The sequence below is a fragment of the Myotis daubentonii genome, chromosome 2 (assembly GCF_963259705.1).
Source record: "Myotis daubentonii chromosome 2, mMyoDau2.1, whole genome shotgun sequence".
Taxonomy (NCBI): Eukaryota; Metazoa; Chordata; class Mammalia; order Chiroptera; family Vespertilionidae; genus Myotis; species Myotis daubentonii.
Window position 1 is genome coordinate 67,830,375 of NC_081841.1, and position 26,854 is coordinate 67,857,228.

A 26,854-nucleotide genomic window follows, 5' to 3' on the forward strand; every position below is an offset into this window, starting at 1 on the left:
GCCACAGAAAGCCAATGGGGTGGATCTCCAGTTATACACCTTGGATTGCAAACCGAGTAGAAAAGGAAGAAGGAGATAAATGAGAAATAAGCGGTTCAAGCATGGTGTTCTAAATGGAGACAAAGAAAAGCTGTGCGTGGGCGAGATTTCAGGAACTTGATTTCAGAATTGGAACGCTTCGGCGATGACAAAGGATTGCCTCCGAAAGCCCTTTCTCAGCCACCACGCAGCTCAGGTGTCCGGGCGGGTGACAGGCCAGCGGGAGACTCTAGCGTCCCAGAGGCCCCTGGAGACAAAAGGCCCCGCCCCCCGCGCGGCGGCAGCGACCCGCGCGTGCGCAGTGCGCCTGTGCCGGTCGCGCCTGCGCACGGCGCCCCGCGCCCCTCCGGTTCCGCTCTCCGTCCGCGGGCTGAATGGGCTTCGGGTTCTGCACCGCCGGGGAGTGGCGGGCGGTTGCTTCTCTGTCTCCGCGAGCGCCGGCGACTCGCCCTCCCTCGGCCAGAAACCCTCCGCCGGGGCCGGCGCAGGAGGAGCGGCGCCTCTGAGGGCTGCGGCCACCCCGCCGGCCTCGTGTCTTTCCCTGGCGGCGGCGGCTTCTTCCGTGGGACAATATGTTCAAGAGAATGGCCGAATTTGGGCCTGACTCCGGCGGGAGAGTGAAGGTCAGTGTCCGCCCGCCGGTCCTCCCTGCGCGGCGTGGGGAGGGCCGCGGGTGCCCCCTGAGGTTTCCAGGCGGGAGCGGGTCCGATCCCGGAGGGAGCATCTGTGTTTCCCGGGGCCCCCACCTCACGGCGTCACCACCTCCTTCCGTCCCCGCCAACAACACAGACTTCGTGCTGGCTGTGGGGCGGGGGAGGGGGGGGGGCAAAACGCCGGACACGGTTGCCCAGGAAACCAGCCTCTCCGAGGCCGGGAAAAGCCCGCCTCGGTCGGTCCGCTGGGGTCCGGGTCGGCGGGGTGCGGCCCACCCGCTGGGGAGGGTGGGAACAGCAGTAGATGCTGGGTGAGCCCTCCGCCTACCCAGCACGGTGGCCAAAAGCTTTACCCGGTTCTCCGCTGCGGTCCCTACGGAACCTGACAGAGGCCGGGTTCCCCAGAGCATTTGCCAGAACTCAGAGCTGGGAGGTGGAAAGGACAGACAACTTGCCCAGGTTCATGGTGTTGCCAAAGCCATGGCCGGATATTAACCAGGGCATGCAAAGCGCATTGCCTGGCACATAGGGACATGGACACCAGCTGCTTCAGTGTTTAGTTCAAGTTATCATAGAGCCTAGCATAATGTTTGACACAGTGACACGTTTCACTCGCACTTTCTTACATCCCCTCAGGCGCACGTTCATTTTTAACACATTGTTTGCAGGTGGTTTTTATCGCGCGCTAACAGGTGGCTCTACTACTTACAGTCAATGTAAAACGTATAAATACGTTTCCCGCATACAATGTTTAAGGCAGGACCAACTGGTTCCCAATATAACACCTGTTTCTACACCTTAGGATGTTTATTTAGCCCAGAAAGGAAGTTTTTTCTCTTTTTTTCAAAAATATATTTTATTGATTTTTTACAGAAAGGAAGGGGCAGGGATAGAGGGTTAGAAACATGGATCAGCTGCCTCTTGTACACCTCCGACTGGGGATGTGCCCGTAACCAAGGTACATGCCCTTGGCCGGAATTGAACCCTTCAGTCCGCAGGCCGGTGCTCTATGCACTGAGCCAAACCGGTTAGGGCTGGAATTTTTTCTTTAAAAAGAAATTACCCACTTTTGCAACAATCTAGCTAGTATAGGTTTTTAAAGAGTTCTTATCTGTCGTGTTGTTTTCACATAATTTTAAATCTATACTGTTTTTACAACTACCACACGTAGTGCTTTAATATCATATGTAAAGTGGGAGTTCTGAAATTTCAAAAGCTACTGAAATATAATGTAAGCAGAAAGAGATGCCGGGTAAATTGATAAACATACACATTTTGCCCAGACTTTTGGGGCAAGGTTTTGGACTGATAGGAAAGTACTAGCAAAGGGTTAAAATAGATTTTGGAGAACTCACAGAACTTTCAATACTTGTAATCAATCATGTTAGGTTCTGAAAGTGTCTAAGTTTAAGTCCCAAGGGACTTGACATTAGGCCTGTAGCCCTCAAATGCTTTTCTACAAACATAGGCGTGAGTTAGTCATGTAAAGCTTAAAAGCAGTGATTTGCAATCTTTTTCGTCTCATAGCACACATAAACTAATTAATAAAATTCTGTGGTGCACCAAAAATATATATTTTGCTGATCTGACAAAAAAAAAGGGGGGGAGGGGTATAATTTTGATTCATTCACACTGGATGGCTTTTGTTGTATTGGGTGTTGTCATTTTTTTATTTGATAGTCAAGAGAATATAGCTCAGTGCCCCTGGCTAAATAGTTAGGTATGTCATGTTTTAAAATTTCTTGCAGCATGCCAGTTGAAATTGCTGTTTTAAACTTAGGGACTTACTTCTCCTCATTCATTGTTATGTGGTTTTGTAGGCATCTTTTTCCAATTTAGATAAATTTTATCCAGGTACAAAGTCTGTTGACAGATGAGCCCTTTTTATCATTGAGGAACTCTGCAAGTTCCTACCAACACCATAGCAGCCATGGGATCTATTAGCCACTCACCAAGTCAGCTCTTCTTATACTCACTCATTCAGGCCTTGAACCTGAGTCCCCATCTGTGGTTCCACAAAGTGTCAGTAGCACTTACTGTGATTATTTACGTTCTTATACAAACAGCTTGCCTTCTTCTGGACTAACTTAGGCTAATAGGTTTTGAATTTATTTGTTACTTATTCAGCCACAATTAATAGTTTTTCCATTTGTTCACTGCTTTCCCTCATTTCTTATTGGTTACATTGGCACAACACTTATCACATGTGTATATCTTGCTCTTTGACCTTCAGATACATTCTTACTATTGAACAATTGATCTGAAATTCATGTGTAACATTCAGCATTTTGTCTTCACTTGAAATTTTTTCTCTCCTCCATCATAATTTGTCAACACTCACTGCCTTTACACTCACCAGATGTGATGAGAAACATGTATGTACATCTCAGAAATGAGCCCAAATGTAGGAAGCATGGCCATTGGCAGTAAACGAGCATCAGTCATCCAAGTGACGCTTTATCATTATCCAAATCCAGCTGTAATATTTAACATTTTTATTTAGATTAATTTTCAAAAGCCCATTCTGCAGCATTAATATTTTTGAAATTATGGGTTTGAATTGTTGTTATAGTTACAGTTTTTCAAATAGTGGAAAATGTAAAGCCATAAATAATAAAATGTGTTTATTATGTTTGCTCTTATTTTACCTAAAATCTTCTTCCAAGTTGTCTTTAGTATTTGTACTGTGCTTTGGAAAACACTGCCATAAGCTGATAAATAGGACATTATCATTAGCTGATTGCAGTTGAAGTTGGCGATCTTTATTGCAGAGCCTCACTTTAAAGTTTGTGAATAAAGATCCTTTTGTGTTTCTTTTCAGAAAAGCTCTCAAAGTACTTAACATAAACATATTTTTATTGATTTCAGAGAGAAAGGAGAGGGGGAGAGACAGGCACATCAATGATGTGAGAATAATTGATTGGCTGCCTTCTGCACTCCCCACACTGGAAATTGAGCCCGAAAGCTAGGCCTGTGCCCTGACCAGGAATCGAACCCTGACCTTCTGCTCCATAAGTCAATGTTCAACCACTGAGCCTCATGTGCAGGGCTAAAATAGACATTTTCAAAGTGGGGACATTGTAATTAATCTGGTGTTTAGTTATTTGTATTAATATGAAATGAGGATAATTGTCTAAAATTGATTTACTGAGAGAAATGATGTTATAAGCAAACTCTAGTTTTTGGGGTTTTTTTTCAATTACAGTTGACACAATATTATATTAGTTTCAGGTGTACAACATGGTGATTAGACATTTATATAACTTACGAAGTGATCACCCTTATATATCTAGTAACCATCTGACACCATACATAGTACTTTACTGTTGACTATATTCCCTATGCAGTACTTTACATCCCTATGACTATTTCGTAACTACCCATTTGTACTTAATTCCTTCACCTTTTTCACACCCCCGTCATCCCTCTCCAACCTGGCAACCATCAAAATATTCTCTGTATCTGTGAGTTTGTTTCTGTTTTATTTGTTCCTTTATTGCACATAAAGGTGAAATTATATGGTACTTGCCTGTCTCTGTCTGATGGATTTCACTTAGCATAATACCCTCTAGGGTCCATCCATGTTGTTGCAAATGGTAAGATTTCATTCTTTTTTTATGGCTGAGTAATATTCCGTTGTATATAATATTCCATTTCTTTATCCATTCATCTATTGATGACACTTAGGTTGCTTCCATATCATGGCTATTTTAAATTGTGCTACAATGAACATACAATGGGGCCTTGACTTACGAGTTTAATTCTTTCCGAGACCGAGCTCGTTATGGAGCTCTTTAAGGAGCTCATTAACTCAAATTACTCTGTCAACTCAAAGCAAAAAATCTGCCGAGAGACAGCTGGTATCTCAAAAAACTCGTAAGTCAAGGCCCCACTGTATGTCTTTTTGAATTAGTGTTTTGGATTTCTTCAAATAAATACCCCAAAATGGAATTGCTGAGTCCTTCTTTGTCTCTTGTTATAGCCTTTGTTTTAAAGGTAGGTGGGTGGGTGGGAAGAGATCAACCAAAGAACTTGTATGCATATATAAGCATAACCCATGGACACAGACAATAGGGAGGTGGGCTAGAAGGGGACAATGGAGGAAAAAAGGAGACATATGTAGTACTTTCAACAGTAAAGATTTAATTAAAATAAAGTCTATTTTGTTTGGTATAAGTATTGCAACCCCAGCTTTTTTTGTTTCCATTTTCTCTAAGTGTCTTTTTCCATCCCTTACTTTTAGTCTGTAGCTTTCCATCTGAAATGAGTCTCTTATATGCCTGCCATTTCTTAAAACAAACTTTCAGAACTCTTCTGTTTATTTGGGTAATGATACAGTATTAATTTGTGTTTAAAATTTTCCTTTTAGGGGGTTACTATCGTTAAACCAATAGTTTATGGCAATGTTGCTCGATATTTTGGAAAGAAAAGAGAAGAGGATGGGCATACCCATCAATGGACAGTATATGTAAAACCATATAGAAATGAGGTAGGTACTGTTTTTTCCTATAGTTTGTTTTGCTTGAAAATAAATTTTAATATTATAGAAAAGTTACCCACCCCAAAAGTTGAAAGAATAAAGTGAGAGCTGTCATTTTCATATGATTGTTCAGTAGAAATTTTCCAAAAATGTTTTCTAATTAAAATTAAATTACACTAACAAGAACTGTGCTATAAACACAGCACATCTTCCAATCACCATGTCTTAAGTTAGCTTAGTATTTAATCAGATGTTTCAAGAATAGTAGTTAATTTTTAAGTGATGATTTGGTTGGTTATCATCAGAGAAGATAAAAGACAAAACTGCTATATAATCTGGCTGCTGGTAATTTTGTTTTGTTGCTGAATCTCTAATGCCTGGAATGCAGCCAGTCCATAGTAGGTATTCAACAGATATTTATTAAGTGAATAAACTATTCCTCTACTTAAACCCTTCAAAATCCACACAAAAGAATGGAAACAACTCAAGTGTCTTGAATAAATAAAATATGGTATATCCATGCAATGGAATGTCATTAGGCATTAAAAAAAAAAGTATTGGTACATGCTGCTACCACATGGAGAAATTGAGAAAATTACGGTAAGAGAAAGAGGCCAGACACAAAGGCCACATATTCTATGATATCATTTTTATACAATGTCAAGAATAGGCAAATCCTGACACAGAAAATAGATTAGTGGTTGCCAGTGGTGGGAGGAAGAGGGACTTAAGAATGAGTGCTAATGGTATGGGGTTTCTTTTTATATGATAAAAATATTCTAAAATTGAATATAGTGATGGTTGTACAACTCTGAATATACTAAAAAGCCTCTGAATGCTACGTTTTAAGAGGGTGAATTATTTGGTGTGTGAATATCTCAATAAAGCTGTTATTAAAAAAAAAACCCACCTTCAATGACTACCTATTAGCCTCATAAAGGTAAAACTATCTTATTTTAGAGGCATGCTGTGGTCTTTCATTATCCTATCTTGGCAGCACTATACCTTGTCTGTATTTGCTTCTTCATTTCCTTATACCCTACATTCTACCAATACTAAATTACTTCTAGTTTCTCAAAGGAGCACTCTTAAACCCCTTCCTCCCTTCCTCCCTTCCTCCCTTCCTCCCTCCCTCCCTCCCTCCCTCCCTCCCTCCCTCTCTCCCTCTCTCCCTCTCTCCCTCTCTCCCTATTTTTACTATTTCCTTAGTCTTAGTTCAAGTGTATTTTCTTTGGAACTACTTTCTTGACCTCCAAAAACTGTTATGTTAGGTGCCTCTCCTATGGTCTTATACCTTGTGCCCTCAATGACACAGATTACACTGAAATACTGATTTTCTTGTCTGCCGCCTACTCCATAGACAGATCCTGAGGGCAAGACCCTATTACCATTTTGGCATCTGGTACCCAAAGTTAGTAGTCACTCATACTTGTAGAATAAAAATGAATGAAACTATTTCCAAAACAGACTTCAAAGATACTTAGGAAAATCTACCTCAGAGAAAAATGTTCATACAGATGATGTGCTGTAGAATTATGCACCTAAAACCTGTATAATTTTGTTAACCAGTGTCACTCCAATAAATTCAAAAAAAAGGGGGGAAATGTTCACAATATTATATTAAGTAATGAAAGCAGATATTAATATATCATCATAGTATGATTCCAATTTAAACATATTGGTTGCAAGATAATAAGCACACAAAAAAATTCCTGAAAGAAAAAATATTAATAAACATTTCTATTGTTTGGCTTATTCTGTTTTGCATTTTTCTATAATGTGGTATGTTTGAAAAAGACACGTTAGCTAGGAGAATCCCTTTCATGTGTCAGAACTAAGGAATATGCTCTTGTGCTTCAAAATAAAATTAAGAAAAGGAGCAGTTTTATATCCAACAGTTTTAGCTGCTTAGTTGAGATGACCTTAGCTTTATATGATATAATTTTCTTCTTTGACGTTGCTTAGTTTTTAAATTTGCTTTGGATAATAATGGTTATTATAAAAATATTGGAAATGTACTATTGTTTTTATGGAAAAATTTTGATTTAGAGTATTGTCTATAGATAAATGTAAAAAACTATTTGCAAAATAAGTGAATTGATATGTATATTCCTATATGTTATGAATTATGAGAGAATTCACCTGTTTTCTTGTTTAAAATAAAAAAAAACAAATCTCCTAGGTATAATTCATGGTGGGGTTTTTTTTAGAAAATTAGATTCTATAATATTTGAGGGGAAATGTGTTTTATAAAATTAGGTACATATGCTTAGTGTATTTCCCTCCTGGTTTTTATATGTAGATGGCAGAACTAATTAATTCCTCTGTATTTCAGGATATGTCAGCATATGTGAAGAAAATTCAATTTAAGTTACATGAAAGCTATGGCAATCCTTTAAGAGGTAGAGTATAGTTTTTTCACTTATAATATACAAATTTAAAAAGAGCTAGGAAACTACATCAGTAATTTACAATTATAATGGTTTTATTTTTTTTCTCTTCTTCAGTTGTTACTAAGCCTCCATATGAAATTACTGAAACAGGATGGGGTGAATTCGAAATAATCATCAAAATATTTTTTATTGATCCTAATGAGAGACCTGTGAGTAATGGTAATCTTTGTAAATTTAAAACAGATTTTTTTAGTAATTGTGAAAATGTAACAATACTTAATGAAGAGCATATTATGTGTTAACATTTTTATTCAGAATTACTTTATGTACTCTTATGGTATGTTGTATTTTTTTTTAAATATGTTTTTATTGGTTTTAGAGAGAGAGGAAGGGAGAGGGAGAGAAAGAGAAATATTGATCGACTGCCTCCTGCCTACTGGGGATCAAGCCCGCAACCTGGGCATGTGCCATGACAGGGAATCAAACCAGCAACCTTTTGGTGCATGGGACAACACTTAAGCAGGGCTGGCATGGTGTATCTTGCCATGAGTTAAGATTTTTCATTTTTAAGTGATGTGCCTTTCAAGGCTTTTATTTTTCAATATAGAAAGAAGGAATACAATGTGAACATTTATTGGAAAGAAACCATGAAAATCATATGATTACTACAGCAAAAATTTTACTTTTTAATTTACTGATTTTAGAGAGAGGAATGGGGAGAGAGAAAAAACAAACATCAATTTATTGTTCCACTTATTTATGCATTCATTGGTTACTTCTTGTATATATTCTGACCGGGGATCAAACCTGTCACCTTGGTGTATTGGGACAATGCTCCAACCAACTGAGCTACTCGTTCAGGGATACCACAGCAAACATTTTAAATTCACTAATATCATTTGGTTACTAGTAATAAACAAGTTGAGTCCATATGCTATCTGAAAAGGGAGTATCCAGTTTTTTATAGTTAAAAGCCTTAGAAATAGAGTCTTGTTGCTTTTTCAAAGCAAAAAGTACTAGCAGCTTTACTTTATATCTTACTTGTGAATCCTTATTGATAACAACCAACTTTTTCATTTTATGGTCTCTTCTTATAAGATCATTGCTTGATAATGCAAAAAGTCCCTCAAACCTTTCACTGTGATCCCTCAGCAACTTTCTGAAGTTGGTGATATCTTCATTTTAGATAGGAGAATACGAAGGCTCAGAGGTCAAGTCACAGACTCAAAAATACAGTTAGTTGTGGCAAAGCTCGTTTTGAACCCAAGTATTAGATTTAGACCCCACACTCTTTCAGTTACTCTTTCTTTTGACAAACCACTAAGCCTCAGTTTATTGATTGGTTGATTGCTTTTATAGAGAGGGAGGGAGGGAGACAGAAACATGGATTCGTTGTTCCACTTATTTATGCATTCATTGGTTGATTCTTGTATGTGTCTTGACTGAGGATCGAACCCACAACCTTGGCATAAGCCTGTTTTATTTTTAAACCTAGAAGGCCATAACTTAGTTATGGCTCTCTCATTTCACATTTGTGTGGCTGGTGTTTCAGGGCTTGCTTTAATAGTTCTCACCACTAATTTTCATCTTGATAGATTTAAGCTCATTCCTTTGGCACCAAATATTTAGACTTTCATTATCAGATTAAAGTTTTAAAACTATATGTGGTTTTAAAGAAGTTGAGTATCACCCTGGCCAGGGCTGAGAGGATTGGTTCTTAACTAACTATATTAGAAGTACCCGAGGTGTTTTTTATAAGTTCGAACTAATAGGCCCAATCCCCTAGAGCAGTGGTTCTCAACCTTCCTAATGCCACGACCCTTTAATACAGTTCCTCATGTTGTGGTGACCCCCCAACCATAAAATTATTTTCGTTGCTACTTCATAACTGTAATTTTGCTACTGTTATGAATCGTAATGTAAATATTGATATGCAGGATGTATTTTCATTGTTACAAGTTGAACATAATTAAAGCATAGTGATTAATCACAAAAGCAATATGTAATTATATATGTGTTTTCCGATGGTCTTAGGCGACCCCTGTGAAAGAGCCGTTCCACCCCCAAAGGGGTCGCGACCCACAGGTTGAGAACCGCTGCCCTAGAGAGTCTGATTCAGTAGGTTTGGAGAGAGGCCAGCACCCCAGGTGATTTTGATACAAGGTAAGATTTAGACCCCATTGACAGAGGCCATACTCTTCCTAGGTAGGAATTTCTTCATGCTGTCTCTGAAATAAGAATCTCCTTTGGGTTTTGCTAACTTCAGGATGGAGAATATTGACTTCTGTCATTAAGTGAAACATCCCGTGCAGGTTTGGGGTAGTTCTAGGATTTTTTTTGTTGGTTTTTTTAAATATATTTTTATTGATTTCAGAGAGGAAGGAGGGGGGAGAGAGAGATAGAAACATCAGTGATGAGAGAGAATCATTCACTGGCTTCCTCCTATTCACCTCCACTGGGAATGGAGCCTGCAACCCAGGCATGTACCCTGACTGGGAATCGAACCATGACCTCCTGGTTCATAGGTCAATGCTCAACCACTGAGCCATGCCTGCTGGGCATGGTGTGGGGTGGTTCTAGTTTTAAGAAAGCTCTACTTTGCCCTGACCGGTTTGGCTCAGTGGATAGAGCGTTGGCCTGCAGACTGAAGGGTCCCAGGTTTGATTCCAGTCAAGGGCATCTACCTTGGTTGCGGGCATATCCCCAGTGGGAGGTGTGCAGGAGGCAGCTGATCAATGTTTCTCTCTCATTGATATTTCTAACTCTCTATTCCTCTCCCTTCCTCTCTGTAAAAAATCAATAAAATATATTTTTTTTTAAAAAAAGAAAGCTCTACTTTATTATAAGCTTCCTTGAACTTTTTATTGATAATTATTCATACATTAGTTTTCTTTTTTCGTGTATAAACATCTGTGGCTCATTTAAATATTTTTCATGTGATACGGTTTCCAGGTCTACCATTTTTGTTTTCTTTCTAGAGTACTCTCACAACTATTCTGTATGGCAAGAAATTATTAAATACTCATTATTTGCAAAATATTATTCAAATATCTTGATACAAAGATGAAGCACTGCTTTTGTTCTTAATCAAAATAGTCTTTTAAGCCCTGGCCAGTTTGGTTCAGTGGATAGAGTGTCAGCCTGTGGACTGAAGGGTCTCGGGTTCGATTCCGGTCAAGGGCATATACCTCAGTTGCAGGTTCAGTCCTTGGCCCTGATTGGGGAGCATGTGGTAGACAACCAATTGATGTGTCTCTCTCACATTGATGTTTTTCTCTTTGTCTCTCCCTCTCCCTTCCACTTTCTCTAAAAATCAGTGGGAAAATATCCTCAGGTGAGAATTAAACAAATAAATAAATAGTCTGTTAAAGAGACTAGAGCACAAAATTTAGCAGATATTGAGAGAGATAAGAAGTCAGTAATGTTACTAGAGCAGAAGCTCTTTTTAACTTTGTAAGATTGCTTTGAATTCATTTTAATTTTGAGAATGTGTGCCTGTACCTATCTCTTCATCTGTTGTCCCCTCCTATCCCAATTGGAAAATACATCTCTGAAAGAAATCTTTATATCATGTAATTTTAAAGTCCACTCTTGGAAAAGTAAAGTAATATGTTCTTTTGCACTTCTGCAGTGATTAATTTATTAAATAGGTTTCCATATAGATCTACATAGGCCTGAATATATATATATTACTTTTTAAAGAGAGAGGAAGGGAGAGAGAGAAAGAGAAACATTGATTGGCTGCCTCCCACACACCCCCTACTAGGGATGGAGCCCAAAACCTGGGCATGTGCGCTGACCAAGAATTAAAACAGCAACCTTTTGGTGCCCAACCAGCTGAGCCACCCAGCCAGGGCTATGCCTGAATTTTAGTCCCCAAAAACTATTGTAATATTCTTTTAGTATAATGAAACCATTATACTTTTTCAATAGTTGGTTCTTACAGAAAATGTCATATGAGAGCTTATTTAAAATATAAAAGACACTGGTAACTTGTGACTTACTTCTGTTATCCATTAACCTATTATAGGTCAAGCCATTGTAAAAGGAATGGTGTTTCTAAAAGCAAATGCTAAAATTGTTGCCCTGGCCGGTGTGGCTCAGTGGTAGAGCATCGGCCTGTGCTCCAAAGGGTCGAGGGGTAGATTCCTGGTCAAGGACATGTATCTGGGTTGCAGGTTTGATCCCCAACCCTGGTCATGGCAGGTGTAGGAGGCAACCAGTTGATGTGTCTCTTTAACATCAATGTTTCTCTCTCTCTCCTTCCCTCCTCCTCTCTTCCACCTTTCCACTCTCTCTCTAAAAACCAGTGGAGAAAATATCCTCGGGTAAAGATTAACAAAACAAAAGCTAAAATTTCTATGCCTAGAAATATATCTGTAGTAAATACAGGTGTTTTCATTGCTCTAAGAATCACCAAACACAGCTCAGAATTGGAGACATCTGTCTTGAAATTTTTCATTGCCTATATATTTTCATGAATGCCTCTGGTAGTCTAAATGATAAATTGAGGGGAGGACAGTTTTATTTATTTTTTGAATTATAAAAGTCAAACATGCAGATTTTTTTTTAAGGTTTTTAAAACAAAAAGTACAAGTCTTTTGTACTAGTTTCCTAGGGCTGCCATAACATAGTACCACAAACTGAGTGGCTAAACAACAGAAATTTATTCTTACAGCTCTGGAAGCTAGATGTTCAAAATCCAGGTGTTGGCCCTGCTCTCTCTAGAGCCTTTAGGGGAGGATTCTTTCTTGTCACTTCCAGTTTCTGGTAGCCCCAGGATCCTTAGCTTGTGGCAGCATAACTTCATCTCTGTCTTCATTGTCACACGGCCTTTCTCTGTGTTTCTTCTTATGAGGACACTAGTCATATTGGATTTTGGCACACCCTACTGACTTTACCTTAATTTGATTACATCTGCAAAAACCTTACTTCCAGATAAGGTCACTTTCACAGGGCCTAAGGATTAGGACTTCATATCGTTTTGGGGGACACAGTTCAACCCATAACATCTTGTTTTCTCCCATATATGGCCCCATGCCCAGGAAAACCATAGTTACTCTTTTCTGTTTCTCTAGAAATTACTCCCATGCATCTAATATAGTTTGAATTTTTCTTTTAGATAGTGCCTGTCAACTACTAATGAGGACAGATGATCTTTTTCTTCATCTTGCCAGGTTTCTGTTTTTCATTTTGCTGGAGGAATTTCTTCAGAAAGGATGCCTGAGAAATAAACTTTCAGAGCCATTGCTATCTGAAAATTCTTTATTTTTACTTCATACTGTTTGGGTGAAAAATTCTAGGTTCCACAGGAAGATATGCATGTTCTCTTGTCTATGCGTGAAGGGAGATAGTAGAAAGCTAACAGGCCCAGCCGCCCCCAGCATTCTTGATTTCTCCACCTGCCAACTCTGAGCTCTGAAACTCTCTGGGGCTCCTCTTGGAGTGCCGGCTCCCATCTGTGTACAGTTCTCTTCCCTGCGTTTCCAGGTTGTGATTTCCCTGTTATGGAATATCCATCCATGTAGTCACATGCCCTTGTCTATTCCATACATTTCTCAAATTATCTGCTTGGAATATGGCTTGTGATTGATGCATGGTTACTTATAATGATTTTTGCTAAGTTTTGGAAAATTCTCTGAGGCCTCTGAATTGGTTTCTCCAACTTCAACATGAACTCTGATATTTTGCCAGCTGGGTTTTATTTTGCTAAAGCAATCACACATTGTTCTACAAAACTTTTCCTTTGATGTCTTACTACACTTGTTTTTTTTTAAGTACTTTGAAGACATGTTCATGCCAAAGTGAATTACCACTGACTTTGTTACGTAATAATCTTTTTTTAAAATAATTTTTATTTCTTGAAGTATTACAAAGAGTATTACATATGTCTCCTTCCCCCCCCCCCCTTGACATTCCCCCGGCCCCTTCCCCCCAGTGTCTTGTGTCCATTGGTTATTCTTATATGCATGCATATAAGTCCTTCGGTTGATCTCTTAATCCCCCCGACCAAACCCCCCCCAGGCTTCCCACTGTAGTTTGACAGTCTGTTCAGTGTTGCTCTGCCTCTGCATCTACCCCTGTTCATCAGTCTATTCTGGTCCCCATTATTTGTCCCAACCTCACTGGAGCAGTCCCAACCTCTCTGGGGCTGTCTCGGCCTCACTGGGGCTATTTCAACCTCACCGGGGCCGTCCCTACCTCAACAGGGCCGTTTCAACCTCACCGGCCGTCCCGACCTCACCGGGGCCGTTTCAACCTCACCGGGCCGTCCCGACCTCACCGGGGCCGTTTCAGCCTCACCAGGGCCGTCCCGACCTCACCGGGGCCATTTCAGCCTCACCGGTGCCGTCCCGACCTCACCGGGGCCATCCCGACCTCACCAGGGCCATTTCAACCTCACCGGGGCCGTCTTGACCTCACCGGGGCCATTCTGGCCCCAGATGCCGTCTCAACCTTACCAGGGCCATTCCGACCTCACCTGGGCTGTTTCAGCCTCACTGGGGCCGTCACAACCTCACCAGGGCCATCCCGACCTCACCGGGGCAGTCTTGACCTCACCAGGGCCGTCTCGATCTTTCCGGGGGCATCCCGGCCTCACTGGGGCCGTCCCGACCTTACTAGGGCCGTCCCGATCTCACCGGGGCTGTATCGTCCTCACCGGGGCCATCCCAGCCTCACTGGGGAAACACGAAGTTTGGCACTCTGTCCCCTGCTGGGCGGCTCCCCTCCAGACAAAATCTCCAGGCCTTCCTGGTGGCTGAACATCCAGCATGCCTGCTCGGACTACGCCCTCCACCAAGTGCACAGACTGCCCATCTGCCGTCCCCCAGCATCCCACGCAAGACTAGAACCGGTGGGCGTGCTTGTGCGCCTGCTGGTACAGCGGTTCCACATCGCCGGCCCAGCCGGGCCCGGCCCCGGCCTGCCCCGTACCCGACTCCGCCCCACGAGTGCGTCCCTCCTGGATTCGAGGAGCTGAAATCTGCAGCATGCTGGGTTGGGCTCTGTACTTGGTGCCTCTGCACAACCTACTCAGTCCAATGCTCTTCTTTCTTTCCTTCCCGTTGTAGAGCTTCCACTGGGCCAGCTTTCCCATGGTTCCGTATGATAGCTGTTTGTCCTATAGTTGGTAGTTTCGATGTTGTTGTGGGAGGCAGCAGCACAGGTCTCTTCCTTACGCCGCCATCTTGGTTCTCCTGGGTCTGCTTCTTGAGTGTGTCCCCCATGGGTGCGAGCAGTTGAAGTCTGCAATTTGTTGGGTTAGGCTGCAAAAGCGCAGGTGGGTCTTTTTGTGCACCTGGCACAGCTTGGATGGGGATGCAAATTGATTAGGGCTGGGTCTCAGGGAGTCACCGGGGTGGAGCAAATAGCAATGGCAGCATCTCCGCGGCCCCTCGCCTCTCCAGGACACCGGGGCTTCGCGTCCCCCAGTGCCGGCGAGCAGCCGCACGTCAGAGCCTCCCTCTCTTTCCGACCACTGCATGGCCGTGCCACCTCTCCCTATGGGGTCTGGGGCCTCAGAGACCCGCCCTGAGCAAGCCCAGAGGATTCGAGGGTTCGTAACCACGTCCGATTGAAAAAAAACCGCGCATCCAGTTGCAGCCCGCCTGGTGCGTGACTGTGTACCTCTGTTTTTGACGCCTCTGTAGCTCCTACTCAGTCTCACTGTGCTTCCTTCTCTCCTTCCAGTTGTAGATCTCCCACTGGGCCAACTTCCCCATGATTCTGAATGGTGGTTGTTTGTCTTATAGTTGGTAGTTTCAATGATGTTGTGAGAGGGCAGCACGCACAGGTCTACTCCCTACGCCGCCATCTTGGTTCTCCTCCTTACGTAATAATCTTATAGGTCGCCAAAGAAATTATCTTACCCTCATAAGCATTTTAGTATTAGTCATTCCTTTTGAAAGTCTCAAAATTTTTTTCCCATAGCAAATTTGTAAACTTTAATCTTCACAGAACAACTGTCATAATCTAATTTCACTTGTTAGTGATTTTCCAGTTTAATTTCCAGAGCTGTATCTTATGTTATTTTTGTATACAGTCACTCTCTAGAAATGCTTTGTAACCGATCTTTACTTAACCATCTTCAGAATGTTCATGTTTAGATGTGGATGATGGTAATACCTTATAGGAAAGTAAAAGTACAGAGAGTTTTGAGTGATTTGCTACAGTAAGTTGAGACAAGATCCTGAATTTGGTATGTTTACTAATTCCAGTCTCTAATTCAGTTACAGAAATGACAGCATTTCACAATGATGAAGGTAACCATTGCACAGATGTGATGTCTGTTTTTATTTCACAGGTAACCCTGTATCATTTATTAAAGCTGTTCCAATCAGATACCAATGCAATGCTGGGGAAAAAGACAGTGGTTTCAGAGTTCTATGATGAAATGGTAAGATTTTATAACGAGAATTTTAAAAGCATTCTAAATTGTAGAACTTTGAAGTTATTAGGCCTTTTCTCATTTTATCTCATTAGATATTTCAAGACCCAACAGCAATGATGCAACAATTATTAACAACATCTCGTCAGCTAACATTAGGAGCCTACAAGCATGAAACAGAATGTAAGTACCATGAGTTTATAATTAATCCTGGAAAATAGTGAGTATGGAGGAAGAAAAACTAGGTGCCCATAATGCTCTAAAGCAGTGGTTCTCAACCTGTGGGTTGTGACCCCTTTGGGGGTCAAACGAACCTTTCACAGGGGTCGCCTAAGACCATCGGAAAACACATATATAATTACATATTGTTTTTGTGATTAATCACTATGCTTTAATTATGTTCAATTTGTAACAATGAAAATACATCCTGCATATCAGATATTTACATTACGATTCATAACAGCAGCAAAATTACAGTTATGAAGTAACAATGAAAATAATTTTATGGTTGGGGGTCACCACAACATGAGGAACTATGTTAAAGGGCCGCGGCATTAGGAAGGTTGAGAACCACTGGTCTAGAGGGTAGTGTTTTCAGGGGGAAATAAACCAGTATATTTATAGGCTGAAAGAAGTGATGGAACCCAGTCAAAGAATGGGTTGGGGACGAGAATACAGGGGAGAGGCAGTTTCTATTTAACCCTTGTTGGTTTCAATATTGTTTTGTTTGTATTTTTATGAAACTCATGACTAGAAGTTAAAAGATCTGAATATTGATTATAATTTTGCCACTTGGTAGTCATTTAAAATTTAAAATCATACTCATTTAAAAGTTTTATGCTTCACTTTCTGCATCTGCAAATGTATTTACCTGGCCTACTTCATTATGAACATAAAACATATGTATATGACCACTTTGACAAGGTAAAAAAGCACCTAATATGCTATTTTAATTTGTTACTGGTCATTTGTGCCCCATAGATCTTCTTTCTCCCATAGCATAAAATGTACCAAATTGATAGAGGAAAATTCTTTTAAAATTCAAGTGACCACATTTTTGTGTTTTCAACAAAACAAATAACTCATTTAAGTAGGTACAAGTAATTAATGTGTTTTATAAAAAAGCTTTTCTATAAAATATATTTTATGTGTTAAAGCTTATCCATGGAGCTGTATATCCTTGGGAAGTTTTTACCAGTAAATTGCATGTTATGAATTATATTCACTTTATTTTCTTAATAATATCAAATCAGTAAGGAAAAAAAAGATAATTTCAAAAGTGGTACTGGCACAGTTGATAAGCTTTTGAGAAGAAAACTTAATTTAGATCATTGCTTCATAGCATTTATCAAAACAGATTCCAGTTTAATTAAAAATAGTTAAAAATGTTTTTTAAAGTCAGTCAACCTATTATTTAAGAAATTAGAGAAATGGCTGACCTGGCTGGGGAAGAGTTTTTAAAATTGAGATGTTAGAAGAAATTACATTAAAGGAAAGAAAAACCTGATTTTTGTAAAAAATATTTAACTTCTACATTTCAAAAGGGCAAAGAAGGAAAATAATTTTGTAGAAATATGGCAAAAGATTAGTATCTTAAAAACCCTAAAATGGACAAATGAAATACAGGGTGTCCCCCAAAAAATGTATACACATTTTAAAAGCTGATAGCTCAGTTTTTTTAAATGAAATTTATTTTAATAAACACTGTTTTTATAATTATTCAAAGAACTAGAGGCCTGGTGCATGAACTTGTGCATCAGTGGGGTCCCTGGGCCTGGCCTGTGGGATTGGGCCTAAACCGCCTCTCCGACATCTCCCAGGGAGTCCCAGGTTGCGAGAGGGTACAGGCCAGGCCAAGGGTGCACAATCAGGGCTGGGGAGGGATATGGGAGGTTGGCCAGCTGGGGAGGGACTGTGAGAGGGCTCCAGAGCATGTTCTGCCTGTCTTGCTCAGTCCCGATTGGCTGGACCCTAGCAGCAAGCTAACCTACTGGTTGGAGCGTCTGCCCCCTGGTGGTCAGTGCACATCATAGCAACTGGTTGAGTGGCCTTAGCATATCATCAGCATATTATGCTTTGATTGGTTGAACGGCCAACTGAACTACCAGACACATAGCATATTAGACTTTTATTATATAGGATGTGCATACATTTTTTGGGGACACTGTATAAAAATTTTAAACTTCAATTGATAAATGGACAAAAGACATGGACAGGCAAAAGAAGAGATCACTAGTAAATAAAATGGGAAAATATTTGTCCCTGCTAGTAATTTTTAAAATGCAAAAAACTGGGAGGGGGAACATCTGTAATACTTTCAACAATAAAGATAAATTTAAAAAAAAAAAAAGTGAGCTCTGCTGGTATGGCTCAGTGGTTGAGCATCAACCTAAGAACCAGGAGGTCACAATTTGATTCTGGTCAGGAACATGCCCGGGTTGTGGGCTCAGTCCCCAGTAGCAGGTGTGCAGGAGGCAGCCGATCAGTGATTCTCTCTCATCAGTGATATTTCTATCTCTCTCTCCCTCTCTCTTCATCTCTGAAATATATTTAATAAAAATATATTAAAAATAAAATGAAAAGATAAATTTTAAAAACTGTGAAGCAAACAATGGGTGACCATATGGGAATCAAATCAGCAAAAGGAATCTTTAATAGTGAGGATGTGCCCTCAGTGAATAGAGCGTCGGCCTGGGGAATCAAGGGTCCCAGGTTCGATTCTGGTCAAGGTCATGTACCTTGGTTGCGGGCACATCCCCAGTGGGGGGTGTGCAGGAGGTGGCTGATCAATGTTTCTCTCTCATTGATGTTTCTAACTCTCTATCCCTCTCCCTTCCTCTCTGTAAGAAATCAATAAAATATATTTAAAAAAATAGTGAGGATGTGTTGAACTTTACATTCTTATAAATTGTTTGTGTGGGTATGAATTGCTTTAGCCTCTTAGGAAAACAATTTAGGAATGTTAATCAAAGACCTAAAAAGATATGTACACTCTTACCAAGTTGAGGGCATTATACTCAATATTTGGTAATAATAAGATAGCAGATTTATTGAGTGCTTACTATTGGTTTTTGTTTTTATGGTTTTATAAAAAATATATTTTTATTGATTTTAGAGAGGAAGTGGGAGGGAAAGAGAGCTAGAAACATCAATGATGAGAGAGAATAATTCATTGGCTGTCTCCTGCACTCCCCCTACTGGGATCAGACCAGCAACCCGGACATGTGCCCTTGACCGGAATTGAACCTGGGACCCTTCAGTCCGCATGCTGACACTCTATCTGCTGAGCCAAACTGGCTAGGGCAGAGTGTTTACTATTTGTACTCTTCTAAATCTGTACATGTATAAAATTTAATTCTACAATTATTTTATTAAGTACTCCATTTTATAAAAGCAAACAGGTATAGTTAAGTTACTTGCCCATGAATACAGCTGATTATTGATAGAGTCAGGACTACATCCCAAGCACTCCTCAGAACTTAGGCTCTAAAAACTTAGTAATATTTTTAGATAGAGTGATATTCAGGATAGACATTTCTCATTATGAAGCATATTAAAAGTTTATAAAGATACTTGTGCTAGTAGTAAACCCATGCAAATTTAGTTAAACACTAATGATATAGCTTTTAAAGTAGTAGTTGCTTTTACAAGGAATAACTTAAATGAACATGCAATGAGAGCTTACTATGTACTAGACAAGCACTTAACATTTCATAACTTATTGGATACCATAATAACCATAAGAGGAGGGTACTACTTTTAGTCCCATTGTATAAGACAAGACCCTAGAGCAGCGGTTCTCAACCTGTGGGTCGTGACCCTTTGGCGGTCGAACGACCCTTTCACGGGTCGCCCAAGACCATCCTGCATATCAGATATTTACATTACGATTCATAGCAGTAGCAACATTATAGTTATGAAGTAGCGACGAAAATAATTTTATGGTTGGGTCACAACATCAGGAACTGTATTTAAAGGGCCAGAAGGTTAAGAACCACTGCCCTAGAGCTACAGATCAGAGCCAGGATTTTAAACCCAGAGTCTGTACTCTTAACCAATAAGCTATTGATCTCTGTGTAAAAGCCTTATAATCTGTGCTTCAAACCAGTAAGTAAGATCGGCTCTGCACAAATAATTATTCTTCTTTGGATTAATTTACTCCAGCTTGAGGCTTCATTTTGAAATTTAAAAATATAAGCATTTAGTATGTAGAAAGCAGAAAAGTGGAACAAAATAAAAGAAGTTTAAAAATGTGTTCCCCCATGGTCTCATTGCTAATTAACCTAGGCCTTCTTCCAGATATGTCCTGCCCTTTGCGATCTTATGATTTGTCAAGAATAAAGGGTAACTAAATCAGACCAACGGAATGTGTATCTACTGTGAATGCTGTCTTTCTGACAAATGAGTCAGGTCTTCCTGACTAGATTTAAGACTTACAATAATACAGGACTCCTTGTTGTTCCCCAAATGTACATGTGCTGTTTCTAGGGCCTGCTATGTGTACTTCCTCTACCTACTTCCTTTCTCATTCTGTAGAACTTTGTTCAGTTTTTCCTACTTCCAAGATGCCTTCCTTCATAATCACATACCCTTTTCCATTCCCCTTAGTATAAATCCAGTCTGCTTTCATGTCTCCCTATGATTATCTTATGACATTGTACTGCATTTTTCTTTCTTGTCCATCTTCTACCTCTGTACCCCAGCATGTAACAGTGGTTTTTAATTGATATGGAGAGGGGAGCAAGGGAATAAAATATTTTGCATTGTAAACAAAGCACTGTAAACAAAGTGTGAAGACTTTGTTTCAAACCATGAAAAACTATTGTGTTCATATCACAAATGACTAATTTCTTTAAAATATAAAGAGCTCCTACACCTCATAAGAAAGGCCAGTAACCAATAACCAAAAAGCTTCTGCACAGCAAAGGAAACCATCAACAAGATAAAAAGGCAACGTAGTGAATGGGAGAAAATATTTGCAAATCATGTATCTGATAAGAGGTTAATTTCCAAAATATATAAATAACTCATACAACTCAAGAGTAAAAAAAGCAAACAATTTAATTTAAAAATGTGCAGAAGATCTGAATAGATATTTTTCCAAAGAAGATACAGATGGCCAACAGGTACCTGTAAAGGTGTTCAACGTCACTAATCGGGGAAATGCAGATCAAAACCCCAATGAAATACTCACCTCCCAGCTGTCAGTATTGCTATTATAAAAAATGCATCAACAGCAACAAAGAGAAAACAAACACAGAAAAAAAAGGCATCAAACAGGTGTTGGCAAGGATGTGGAGAAAGGGAACTCTCACGCGCTGCTGGAGGGATTGTAAATTGGTGCAGACATGGTGGAAAAACAGTATAGAGGGTTTTCAAAATCTTAAAAATAGAACTACCTTATGATCCAATAATTCTACTCCTGGGTATTTATCCAAAGAAAATGAAAATACTAAATATACATATATACATACATATATACATACATACATACAAATATACACACACTGCCATGTTTATTGAAGCATTATTTATGGTACTCAAGATATGGAAACTACCTTAAGTGTCCATTGATGGATGAATGGATAAAGAAGATATGGTATCTATATATACACAGTGAAATACTATTCAGCCATAAGAAATAAGGAAATTTTGCCATTTGTGACAACATGGATGGGACTTGAAGGAATTATGCTAAGTGAAATAAGTCAGACAGGGAGAGAAAAATACCGTATAAGCTCACTTATATGTGGAATTAAAAAAAAAAAAAAAACAAGTTCAAAGATACAGAGAACAGATTGGTGGTTGCCAGGAGGTGAGGGGTGGGCAAAATGGATGAAGGGGGTCAAAAGGTACAAACTTTTTTTTAATTTTTAAAATTTTTATTTACTTATTTTTAGAGAGAGTAAGGGTGAGAGAAAGAGAAACATCAATTTGTTGTTCTACTTATTTATACATTCATTGGTTGAGTATTGTATGTGCCCTGACTGGGGAATTGAACCTGCAACCTTGGCATATCAGGATGACGCTCCAACCAACCGAGCCACACTGACCAGGGCTAATTTTATTTTTTAATTACAGTTTACATTCAGTACTGTTTTGCATTAGTTTCAAGTGCACAGCATAGTGGTTAGACAGTCATATACTTTATAAAGTATTCCCCTCGATGTTTCTAGCACACCCACCTGGCACCAAACATAATTATTACAATATTATTGACTATACTAGTATTGCCTATGCCCTGCTTTACATCTCCGTGAGGTAAAACTTTTTTAAAAAAATATGTTTTTATTGTTTTCAGAGAGGAAGGGAGAGAAACATCAATGATGAGAGAGAATCATTGATTGGCTGCCTCCTGCACGCAACCCAGGCATGTGCCTTTGACCGGAATTGAACCCCCCCGGAACCGTTCAGTCTGCAGGCCAATGCTCTCTCCAGTGAGCCAAACCAGCTAGGGCCAAAACTTTTTTTAAAAAATGGAGGTGAAAACAATTTAGAAATAAAAGCAGTGAAAGAAAGTACAGAGAAAAATATGGATTGTTTTGGCAATATAAATATCTGTATTACAAAATGTATCACAAAAAGAAAGTCACTAGCAATGAGCAAAATAAAACATTGCATGTTTTGAATGTGCTAAATGTCTCACATATACATATAGTCTTCTTCCCTTGGTATCCGTTGGGGATTGGTTCTAGGACACCCGGAGGATATGATAATCTGCTGATGCACAAGTCCCTTATATAAAACTAGAGGCCTGGTGTATGAATTTGTGCACTGGTGGGGTCTGGCTGGCCCACCCCGATCAGGGTGCGGGGGGCTGATCAGGGTTGGAGCTGGCCGAGGAGAGGGGCTGCAGGCAGTTGGTCGGCTGGCTCCGGCCCCTGGTTCAACTCCTGGTCAAGGGGATAATTTGCATATTAGCCTTTTATTATATAGGGTAGGATGGTGTATTTGCATATAACTTATGCATATTCTCCTATATACTTTAAGTCATCTCTAGATTACTTATACTACCTAATACAATGTAACTGCTATGTAAATAGTTGTTGAACTGTATTGTTCCGGGAATAACAAGAAAAAAATAGTATGTGCATGTTCAGTACAGATGTGGTCATCTAGATCTAACTGCATAGTACACATTAATAACAAGGTAACATTCTCCCCCGACCCCCACTCCCACCCCAGTATTTTAGGTCTACAGATGCAGAACCCATGGATACAAAGGGCCAGCTCTATTGATTAATCCTTAAAAATCTTCTGAGAAATACAGAATTTTAACTGTATCATACAGAAAGATGAGACTGAGGGAGACCTAGAGATGTCAGCATTCAGCTAATAAGGGGCCAGGGGTATATTTGAACTCAAGTCTTTCAGATTTCAAAGGTTTTTGTGTATGTGTGTTTTTTATTGATTTCAGAGAGGAAGGGAGAGGGAGAAAGAGATAGAAACATCAGTGTTGAGAGAATCATTGATAGGCTGCCTCCCCCTGCACATCCCACACTGGGGATTGAGCCCACAACCTGGGTGTATGCCCTGGTTCATAGGTCGATGCTCAGCCACTGAGCCTCGCCAGCAGTGCTCAAAGGGTTTTTTGTTTTTGGTTTTTTTCCCTTCACCAAACCTTGCTTCCAATTAGAGATCATTTTACGCTTTACTTAAAGCATAACTATGCTTTAATGGTTATCAGCAGCAATTACCGGAAATGTCCACAAGATGGAGATGTTGAGTGAAAGTAGACATTTCTCTTTGTAAAATAGAATGCTACACTAGTGGAATATTTAAATAGATGAATTCTATTTTGCTTAGTGATATTTTCTTTAGTAACTTGTTATATAGGCAACTTGAATGTTATAAATATCATTTAATGTTTCTCTGTCATAATAGTAGTTAATATGACTTTCTATGTACCAGATAGTATTCTAGATACTTTATATACATGAATTCACTTAAAATCTCCTCAAAAAAGAATATGGAGGTGTTTTTTAAATTATAATATCCATTTTAGAAATGATTAAATGAGCATAGAGGTAATAAATTATTCAGAGTAGTACAGCTAATAAATGGTAGAACTAGAATTCAAACCTAGACAGTTACAGCTATCTTTTTGGTTTATGTCAGTTTTACCTGTACATAAATGTAAGAACACTATATGTTTAGTGTTCTTATTAGCTGGATGTCTTTGGATTGTATGCCCCCTTATTTCCAGATTAACATGTATATGGAGAAAAACAAGGATATTATGTTATAAAATTCTAACTATAAATTGAAATATTAGTGGCCATAATTTTACTATTAAAGAAAACATCTAAGATCCTCTCTTGGTAGTTCAGATTTTCTTGCCCACCCTCTTATGTTTAATGTTATATCTCTTAAGTTGCCCATATTTCATCATGGGAACATTGACCTCAGGAAATGCCTTATATATTACTCTATGACATATTTTAGACATGTAAGAAAAATGAAATAGTTCATTAAAAGTGTATGTTTTTCTTAGTTGCAGAACTTGAAGTGAAAACCAGAGAAAAATTAGAAGCTGCGAAGAAAAAAACAAGTTTTGAAATTGCAGAACTTAAGGAGAGATTAAAAGCAAGTCGTGAAACTATAAATTGTTTAAAAAATGAAATCAGGAAACTCGAAGAAGATGATCAAACAAAAGAGATGTAAACAGTTCTGAAGAGAACTTGGTAGGAAACTAAACTGAAAATAAGGTGGACTTTGAAGGGGAAATGGATTGCAAATGCTTCTTAGAGAGCTGCATAGTTTGTTGACCATCGGTTCCTCAGCAATGGGGTCAAAGTGTTTGTACTTTTCAAGCAATATTTAATGTGAAACATATGTATATAATAGATATGAATTCTGTATAGGCATTTTAACCCATTTTAGGGTAAATTCTATGCTGTTAAGCACAATTAAAAACTTTTTTTATTACATTGTATAGCTTATCCTTTAGACAGGCATAAAAATTCATTATAGCCCTAACCGGTTTGGCTCAGTGGATAGAGCGTCGGCCTGCGGACTGAAAGGTCCCAGGTTCGATTCCGGTCAAGGGCATTTACGTTGGTTGCAGGCACATCCCCAGTAGGAGGTGTGCAGGAGGCAGCTGATCGATGTTTCTCTCTCATCGATGTTTCTTACTCTCTATCCCTCTCCCTTCTTCTCTGTAAAAAACCAATAAAATATATTTTTAAAAAATCATTATAAAATGTAATTTATACACAGTTTGTACTTCCCTGGTAGTTAGGATTAGTGGTAAAATTAATGTGTATAATTAATTTTTTAAGTTCTTAACTGCCTTCTTCCTGATTACTTTTAGTATTACAAGTTTATTTAAGTCATAAAAAGGATTCTTGAGGCAGGAATCACCAACTACTCTTGGAGTAGAATTACTATCGGGTACAAAACTATTACTAACATTTCCAACACAGTGTTTCTAGGCTGGCCTCGTATGAGGAGTGCTGCGTGAAGGCTGTGCTGGTGCTTCTGCAGGAGAAGTTCGGTGCTGACCTCTGCTGCCCTCTCGTTAGTCTCGTGTAGTTCATTTGCCAATGACTTTCTACATCCTGTTTCTTCTTGGTAGAGTTGCCTATATTTTCCCCATTTACAGTCTAAAGAAGTTTTCATGTTGGAGAGTTCAGATTCAACATCTTTAATTCTGAGTTCAAACTGGCTTCTTATTGAAGCACTATTATTCTCTCTTAACTGCTCTAGATTTTCTTGAGCAGTTTACAGACATGCTTGTGTCTGTAAAAATAGATTGACTTGTTCTAATTTTTCTGCTACATCCTGTCTTGTTCTTTCTTAAATCTTCTGTTTATACTGTTTTACTTTACAGTATTCTACCATATTAATTTCCATGTTTTCTGAGGTTTATTGCTGCTTGTTTCCACTTCTCTTTTATATTCCTTAGTTTTTCACATTTCTTTTGAAGTGTATTTTTTTCATCCAGATGTATAGATTTTGAAGATGCAGGTTGCACTTTTGCTATAAGATCATCATTCTGGTAATCTCTTTTTCTAAGTCACCATTTTTCTTCATTTCTTGATGCAAGCTATATTGCAGAGATAGGTTTAACTCCATATATTTCTTTAACTGTTCCTTTTCATGCTGAGAACAGTCCCGCTTCCTCCGAGCTCCAGCGCTGGGCGGCGGCATTGGGTGAACCAGGGACATACAGGGAGGAACTGGACTGTCTGACATCAGGGCAGGAATTCAGGGGTGGCTTTCTCCCAGATGGAGGTGCTCCTAGGGGTTATTGTTCCTGTTCATCCTGACTCTTTTGTATTTGATGTGCCAGTATCCAGTAAGTACTCAATAAATGTAGTTTACTGACTGGTTTCCTGCCTTGTAATGTTTCTTCCTTTCTCTGATGACTGGAGCTCTCTCATTACAATTAGTCTTCATAGTATTGTGATCACACATCTTTTATTGGCATCCATTGTAGTAACAGAAGATCTTTGATGGCAAAGATCACATCTTAAGTATTGTTCTGCCTAACTACCCTGTAGTGTCACTAGTTTTCACAGGGAACAATTTCATCTCTCATCCTGTCCCAAAGACGCACAGGAAGCACCGGTGCATCACCGTCACATTTACCCCTAATTTCTCTACCTCTTCCTTAGCCTATTCTGTTCACATCCACATGGTGAGCCCTCTACTTTTGGACTCACCTACTGTGATTTGAGCATTTAGTAGTACTTAATGTTTAAGACCATGTTGGCTGAACTATCTTTGCAACCGAGGGACAACAATAGATAGCAAAGTATTTTGGAAAATGTAAGTAACACCCTTGCCAGGTAGCTTAGTTGCTTAGAGCATCATCCTGATACATCAAGGTTGCAGGTTTGATCTCCAGTCAGGGCACATACAAGAAGCAGCCAATGAATGCATAAATAAGTGGAAC

At 39.5% G+C, this 26,854-nt stretch overlaps 1 protein-coding gene across 5 annotated transcripts; it reads left to right on the plus strand.

Annotated features, from left to right (window-relative positions):
- The first annotated feature begins 334 nt into the window (after positions 1 to 334).
- On the plus strand, positions 335 to 26,289 carry YEATS4 (YEATS domain containing 4). 5 transcript variants are annotated; one of them, XM_059683588.1, is made up of 7 exons: positions 339 to 662; positions 5,062 to 5,181; positions 7,508 to 7,574; positions 7,680 to 7,784; positions 15,797 to 15,963; positions 16,050 to 16,137; positions 24,449 to 24,884. In XM_059683588.1, the coding sequence occupies exons 1-7, from the start codon at positions 612 to 614 to the stop codon at positions 24,616 to 24,618; spliced, it is 768 nt and encodes a 255-aa protein (XP_059539571.1). In that variant the 5' UTR covers positions 339 to 611; the 3' UTR covers positions 24,619 to 24,884. The 5 variants fall into 5 exon arrangements, with proteins under 5 accessions (XP_059539574.1, XP_059539571.1, XP_059539573.1 ...); XM_059683589.1 differs by having other exon boundaries at positions 343 to 662; positions 7,680 to 7,774; positions 15,871 to 15,963; XM_059683591.1 differs by lacking the exon at positions 5,062 to 5,181 and having other exon boundaries at positions 335 to 662; positions 24,449 to 26,289.
- Positions 26,290 to 26,854: the final 565 nt, after the last annotated feature.

Excerpts from the sequence above, each read along its gene's own strand:
- YEATS4 (XM_059683588.1), top strand. The coding sequence starts at position 612 with ATGTTCAAGAGAATGGCCGAATTTGGGCCTGACTCCGGCGGGAGAGTG. Across the intron at positions 7,575-7,679 it reads CTATGGCAATCCTTTAAGAG|TTGTTACTAAGCCTCCATAT; the intron begins GTAGAGTATAGT and ends TCTCTTCTTCAG. Across the intron at positions 7,785-15,796 it reads TGAGAGACCTGTGAGTAATG|TTACAGAAATGACAGCATTT; the intron begins GTAATCTTTGTA and ends TCTCTAATTCAG.